General features: G+C 45.1%; 1 protein-coding gene across 1 annotated transcript; it reads left to right on the top strand.

Annotated features, from left to right (window-relative positions):
• Positions 1 to 520: 520 nt before the first annotated feature.
• rtbdn (retbindin) lies at positions 521 to 8,016 on the top strand (the record flags this gene model as incomplete). The annotated part of the gene is made up of 5 exons (XM_079177211.1): positions 521 to 680; positions 810 to 900; positions 1,656 to 1,784; positions 2,040 to 2,136; positions 7,669 to 8,016. 5 exons carry the CDS (start codon positions 521 to 523, stop codon positions 8,014 to 8,016), a joined length of 825 nt encoding a protein of 274 aa, XP_079033337.1.

Raw genomic sequence — 8,016 nt, 5'->3', positions numbered from 1 at the left:
TTTGACAGAATTGTGTTTACTGCATATCTTAAAAATCAGGGCCATGTGGCCATGGCCAACAGCTTTGTCTAATTCGTGTCATGTGGGCTACATATTGGCCAGCCTGTTGTCAGATTAAACAACTACGCATGTCATCTCATCTCAGCACGGTGCCTCTGTCTCACCTAATTAGGCTCAACCTGTCTACTAGGTCACCACATGCGGAGCCCGCGCGGCGCTTAACAGCGCGCGCTGGACGTCTAAGTCACACACACACATATGCCACGAAGATTGAAACTATGGAGCCATGAGAATAGCTGCGATTAAGGAGTTTCCACCAAACGTATTTCATTTTACAGGTATCATCAAGAATCATTTCTTCTCTCGACGTCATTTACACGCATTATATTAGCCTATATCACGCTAAATTATGCGTGCATTGCCGTTGATTGCTTGAGATTCAGGTGCCAATGTGTTGTCTTTTGTCTGCCGCTGTCCAACGTGCTGAATTCTTTCCCCAGACCTGTTTGCGGCTGCAGCGATGGGTGTCACCTCTCGCCCTCTGCTATTGGTTTGCGCGTATTTGGCGGCGGCGCTGATTGGCGGGACCCGCTCGGAGGGCGTGTGTCTCCAAGACGGCAAGCATAAGGCCGCGCCCGGCCCGGAGCCGCACCTGACGGAGTGCGGGCTGTATGCTGACAGTGAGTGACCGCGCCGTTTGTCACTGCGTGTTTCATCGGTGTGAAAGACAACCTGTGATGGAAACGCCTACGTGAATCTGCTGACTTGACAGCTGTCTGCTAATGTTGTCCTGTCCTTGCTGCCCACAGATAGCTGCTGCACAGAAGAAGACATCAAGGATATCTCCCATGTGCCCTCTGATGTCAACAAGTGGGACAAGTGCGGCCCCCTGAGCTCTGAGTAAGTCTCACCCAGAACGTTTCCCTCTGATCGGGACTCACCTTGAACCTGAAAGCACCTTTAAACAATATTTTTTTATCATAACATTGGATCGCTCTGCTACTTGTATGTGACACGTGTCGCTCGTAAAGAACTTATAGAGAATAATCAATCTGCAGTAGGCCTGTCGTGACAACTACTTTTACATTTTTTAACAAGCACGCATGGAGGGCAATATCGAGGTCAGCTAAAAATGATTAAGGTCATGTCCATATATCACACAATAAGTCGATAACGTAAAGATGAAGTCCATATATTGTGAAATGAGTTGATATTGTAAAAAATGATTGAAGTTACGTCCAGACATCGTACAATATAGGAACGTGAAAATGAACGAGATCATCTCCATATATAGTACGATAAGTCGATAATTCCGGCGGAATAACGACAGCAAATAAATTCTAATGATGCTGTCTAGCTGCTGTGTGTAAATAGGCAATGTTTATGTTTTATATTACAGATTCCATTGCCTCAAAGAGGCCACAAATCTGTTATTGCAGGTTTGATTATAGCTTCAGTGTAGAATCTTTTTTCTCCACAGCAATATTTGAGATTTTACATCGTTCTGTGAAATGAACAATGCAACAAAGAAGAAACACACCCACACGAGATATTAGACAGCGTAACAATATCAATATCAACTACTCTGTCGCGTCAAGACGTCATCATGTTAGTCATCGTGTTAATACTATAACTGCTCCCCTCTCTCCCCTCAGGTGCGAAGGCTTCCTGAAGCGCGTGTCGTGTTTTTACCGCTGCTCCCCCGATGCCGCGCGTTGGCCTCACCCCCACCGCCGCTCTTACATCCAGGCCGTGCCGCTCTGCCACAGCTTCTGCCGTGATTGGTGAGTCTGCCAAACCCATTGCCGAACCCATCTAAATCAAGATCAGCATCTGTCCCCCATCACCTATAAGGCTGTCAAGAGCAAGATGACTATCTGGCTTAGCGTACTGTGCCATCCAGAGTCCAATAAACTGCTTTTTATGTGTAGCCAGGGGATTCCGGAGTTTTCTGGTACACAACATGAGAAATTATTCAAGTGAGAGAATTAAATTTGAATGTTTTGCCATTTCAAAGAATTTACCCACCTTGTTTTCAGGTTTGACGCCTGCAAGATGGACTTGACGTGTGCTCGTAACTGGGCCAAAGACCCCAGGGGACAGAACTGCACCGGAACATGTGTTCAGTATCAGCAGGTATGTGATCTGACACATCTGTGATCAGCTTTGTGTTGTTGTTTTGAGTGTGTTTAGCCACACTGGCAGCACGGCTTCATGGGTGGTAATTGAAGTCCCTCCAGCACTTTGGACCAGATGGAAATATCTCAACGACTCTTGGATGGATTGGAAATTTGGTTCCCTTGAGGATGAAGTGTAATACATTTTGTGATCCTATTGTTATTCATCTTGTTCTGTCATCACCAGGTTTATATTTGTTTGTATTTTCCAATACTTGTGGTTTATGACCAAATACCAGCAAACCTAGTGACGTTCCCATAAACCTCAGCTGTACTTTGTATTTGTGCTAATTAGCAAAGTTAGCGTGTTAAAAAAAAGATCAACTAAAGCCTTGATCATACTGCAGGACGAACGCGGACAGCGGCCACCATTCGGATAATTAGTCTTGTCACACAGTTATATAGAGCTTTCAATATAACGGCTGCTGTAACAAGCTCTTTTAGCATTATTAAGAACATAAACGGATGCATCATATGAGCAGAGTGCGGTCACGCCTTAGCTGAGGAAAGCAAACTACGTGTCAGAGGTTTGAAATCCCACTGATGTCATTTGAGCCATGTGCTGTAGGTAGAAGGTCAGATACTGACTGTGTGTTGGTGGTCAAGCGAGTGTGCGGTAAGCGAAGGGTTAACAGTGCTGGGGCCGGCGCTGTGGGCTGAAGCGTGAAAAGGTTCGGTCCTGCTTCAGCGGGCAGAGGCCAGCTGGGTGATTTAAAAAGAGGCCGAGTGACCGAGGGGCCGGTGTGACTGTCACACACCACATGCCATGGCCCTCTATCCATCCATCCATCCATCTATCCATCCATCCATCCATCCATCTATCTATCCATCTATCCATCCATCCATCTATCCATCTATCCATCCATCTATCTATCTATCTATCTATCTATCTATCCATCTATCCATCCATCCATCTATCTATCTATCCATCCATCTATCTATCTATCTATCTATCTATCCATCTATCCATCCATCCATCTATCCATCTATCTATCTATCCATCTATCCATCCATCCATCTATCCATCTATCCATCCATCTATCTATCCATCTATCCATCAATCCATTCATCAATCCATTCATCCATCCATCCATTTATCCATCCCTCCATTCATCTAACCATCCATCCATCCATTAATTAATTAATTATTTAATCCATCCATCCATCCATCCATCCATTCATCTATCCATCCATCCATCATCCATCATCCATCATCTGTCCATTCATCTATCTATCCATCCATCATCCATCCATCCATTCATCCATCCATCTTTCCTCTTTCTTTCCTCTTTTATCTCTCTCTCTCTCCACCACAAATGAACACAAAGCCCCAGACACCAGACCTTTCAGTAAGGCTCTGTGGATGATTACTGGAAATGACCGATTTGTAGAGAATGTATCCTCAGAGGGAGCTTTTTGCGTTTGTGTCGGCCCATTTTCCTGTAGGGCGACACTAATGGCTCCAATGAATTTAAGTTTGAAACAGTTCCCGAATACAAATAAACCGCATTCAGCACATTCAACAGATCGGGCCCTCGTAGAGAGATTGCAAACAAGTACTCGCCTCTTGCAACAATTTTTTCTTGGAGGCCACAGCAGTAAAGCTTCATTCTCTCGTTTTCTGCCGACCTCCTCGCGGTCTGAGCTCTTTAGTCCACCTCAGGGCTGCGACGTGACGTGCTGCACAGGGAAGCAAAACTGCCAACACGCACAGACAATCTCTGTGACGGAAAACTGCTCACATCTCTGAATTTAGAGATTTCTAAGCTTTACATTCAAATGGCTTAATCCACACATTCACTGTGATTGGAGAAAATCCACATGAAACATTTTCAAAAATCCTCAACGGATTCCCAGTTCCGGGAAAGTTCACCTGATAGATAGGAATGAAATGCAGGCATCTATGTGTGTGTGTGTGTGTGTGTGTGTGTGTGGGTGTGTGTGTGTGCAGTTGCAGAATAAATATGCGCACATACAGTGAGGATTTGTAAATGCTGACTGCAGTAGGTGTCAATTTGCATAGAAACAAGCTAATGCATTTAAAGGCACACATAGGCACACACACATCCATTGCATAAGAAAATCCCTTCTGGCACTCTGTGTCTCACTTTGTCTTTGTACTCATTGGTAACATTATTTGCCAGCCAAGGTCTGATTTATCTCGGCATTAGACACTCTCTCCGCTCCGGGTTTTGTGGGAATGAGGTTACATCTGCAAAGAGAGGCCATGTCCGTGCCAGGCACTGGCACAAAAACACATCTAGCGGCATCTGTGGATCAGATATAGTGAATTAATGGTCTTAGTATGGGGACATTCGTAAGAGGAGGTTACTGAAGGTTACAGCCTGCAAATTACTATGCAAATATTGTGTACATAAGGTGTACCAATGAGATACCTACTGGGTTCTGATCTGTAGTTGGGGAAGAAGTACAGAGAAAGAGAGGGTAACAAATTAGCAATTTGGCTTGACGTAGAATTAAACAGCCCAGTCGCCAGGAAAAAAGGCATTGTACATTTTTGCTAACCAGAGATATGTCGAATGTGGATGTTTTTGCATTCGGTCAGAGCAAGTGAAGTAGGACAACGAGCCAAAGTTACGTGGTATGAAAGTCATGTGGTATAATCAGGTAGTAAATCGAGCCATGTAGTCCAGTAAGGGCGTAAAGGAGAGGTGGTGGATGGGTCAAGCAGACACAGGACCTTTTACCCAGGAGGTTGCTGTTTGTGTTCCTTCGTGCAACCAAAAGTTAACGTTGACTTCACGCTTGTTACGTTAGCGTTGTTACGTTAGCGTTGTTACGTTAGCGTTGTTATGTTTGTTATGTAACGCCATGTAAGAAGTCCGGTAAGGGCGGCTGTTATTTATTCACGCTAGTTACAGTGTTACGGTTGTTATGTTAAGTTGTTAGGTTACGTTGTTACGTTACATTGTTACGTTGTTACGTTGTATGTTATTACGTAATTTAAAATGTGTGCATTGTTCAATATATCCATTACTGTAGTCATTTGTTCTCAAATCTGGATCCTTTCTATTCAGCTGGTGCTACATAATGAAACTGACCTTTTTCTAATTCTAATTTTGACCCCTGGCCAAAAGAATCATTGCAAAAGACGACTGCTATTAGAAAGATTTATCTTCAGTCAATGTCACAGAGATTTAAGTTCTCTCATTTCTCTGTCTTTCCTTTTTCACAACAGGTGTTACGTCACAGAAGGGCAGAATTGAATAAGATAGGGACGGGAAGGACAGGGTAGAGCCCCGGGAAATTTCTGTATCTCACTTATTCGATCACACCATGTCGTCTGGAGCCACTTGTGCTCGTACTGAATTAGCTTTGGCAGCAAACCATGTCTGCCTGGGGAAGGACAGAAAAGTGTGTGTGTGTGTGTGTGCAGCCCCGTGTGTATAATGAGGTCGCTGCGATAAGACCTCAGCGTCAGGCAGAGAGTATATGTAGTGGAAACAGCCGCCATCCTCTTTGTCCTTCGACCACGGTAAATATATTACAGCTTTTTCTTCTCTGAGCACCCTGTGTGACTTAGTCTTAATCCCCCAACCGACAGCAGGATGAAAGGAAGCAGACGTTGGGGTGGGGGGGGGGGGGGGGGGGGGTGCTACAGAGAAACAGGGAGAAGAAGAGAGACAAACAAACAGCGAGGGAAGCAATAAGAAAGAAAAAAAAAGATAGGATAGAGTGGAGGTTAGGTGGGGCACAAAGTGAGCTGTAGACGAGGCAGCACGTCTTAATGACTGGTTATGAGGCCGACAGTAAAGAGAGAAAACACACAAAAGAACCTGTTTGTGTTTGTCCCTGGAACTTCACTAATTAGCTCCCCAAACTATTTTGAAGCGTGCAGGCCCTGCGCCATTTACGTGAAACAGCTTAAATGTTGAATTGTGATTTGTTTTTTTTGCTGCGTTATGCACAATCCCTTTTTAATCCGCGCGTCTTACCGTATTAGAGAGGAGTATAAATTTTCATGCTCCAGAAACCATAAAGCCGATGTCAGCAGTAATTGGAGTCTTGCCTCAAAGTGTAACTTTGACCGAGCGCTGCGATGCATTTCCTGTCAGATAGCGAACACAAAAGGTGCCGAAAGTGACCTTTACTGATTAGTTTAGATCTGTCCGTCGGCTCCGCGAAGGCTCTGCAGAATCGTCGTTCTACCGTAAAGACGCCGCGGAGATGAAGTCTTTCAGATACCACTGTGAGCTTTTTCAAGGTCATCATGTCTTGCTCGCAAGGTCGGTGGAGACCAGGTGAAGCGAGCGAGAGAGAGAGAGAGAGAGAGAGAGAGAGATGCAGACAAAAGCCATTTGCGAGAGCAGCTGCCAGGTGCCTGCAGCTCCCTCTAACACCTGTAAGAGGGTGTTTGTTTTCAAGGCTGGCGCTGCCCTGAAAGGCCAAAATCAATTATTCCGATGAATGCTTACAAGCTAAGAAAAGCCATACTTCATGAATGTTACATTTTTTTTTGATTTACCAGTTTGGACTTAGTCCAATTTGACAAGTCATTAGCAGTTACTAAATAGCTCTCCTGACTGTAATAATTATCAGCGGTGGAAAGCACATTGGTGTCTCTCCAATTTATGCTACTTTACACTTCTACCCCAGTGCATTTCCGGGGGGTATATTGTACTTTTTAATCCACCATGTACAGCTATAGTTACAAATTGATCATGTAATAGATAATGTACAGCGAGCAGGTCATTTCAGGCACAGATGGATTATTTAAAGGGTCTACTGGGCCCCCTGGCCTTCACCTACAAAATGTCAACTCCAAGAGACATGTACCAGCCAGGAAGAGACTCAAAATAACAACAAAGAGACTCAAATAACCACATAGAACATAAAACGAACCAATAAAGAGACAAAATACAACTACAGAGATACAAAACTGCTGCAAAGGGACCATAAAGGGGACCACAAAGAGACTTCCAACGACTGTGAGAAGGGGCAAAACAACCACAAAGAGACACAAAATAACTGCAAAGAGCAAGATGCAAAACAGCTGCAAAGAAACCAATAGATCCCAAAGAGACTTGCAACAACTACAAAAAGGGGCAAGACAACTACAAAAAGACTACAAAGAGGCACAAAGCCACTAGACTAAGACACAAAACTACTACTAAAAGGTGGCAAAACATCCACAGAGACACAAAATGGCTACAAGGAGACACAAAACAACTTCAAAGAGACACAATATGGCTACAAAGAGACACAAAACAACTACAAAGAGACATAAAATGGCTACAAAAAGTAGTACAAGGCTTTACTAGGATTTGTTTGGGCTGTGAGGTCACCATGTGCTACCAGGGATGATACATTTGTATCCTGTCCCGCAACAAAACTAACAGAAATATTATGTTGTTACATTTTTATTATCTTGAGACTAAACAACATATATAAAGTAGTATTTGTACATTGTGGTCAGAGGAGGAGGTAGAAATGTCTTTATTGACTATAAATATGTTGTGTGTGCCTGTAGATGTACCAGCACGGCAGGGACCTCTGCGAGAGCCTGTGGGGGGACGCCTTCATGACCGTGGAGGACGAGCTGGAGGACGCCGGGGAGGTCGGAGCGGAGGGCGCCGGCGGTCGCCCCTGTGGCTGCCTGACCCTCAGTCCCTCGGACAAGGACGTGATCGCCGCGCTCAGGGCCCAGCAGGACGACCCGGAGGAGCTGGACACCACCAAGGCCGGCCTGCCTCAGTACCGCGCCCCGTGCCAGACCAAGCTGCCCCTGCAGGCCAGGAGCGGCAGGAAGGGCAACGGCGTGCTGCGCAAGCGCTCCGTCATGGTGGAGGACGTGGAGGGGAGTGGGAGCGGCTTGTAG

The sequence above is a fragment of the Pholis gunnellus genome, assembly GCF_910591455.1.
Source record: "Pholis gunnellus genome assembly, chromosome: 17".
Classification (NCBI taxonomy): Eukaryota; Metazoa; Chordata; class Actinopteri; order Perciformes; family Pholidae; genus Pholis; species Pholis gunnellus.
This window is presented reverse-complemented; position numbering and strand designations above follow the sequence as displayed.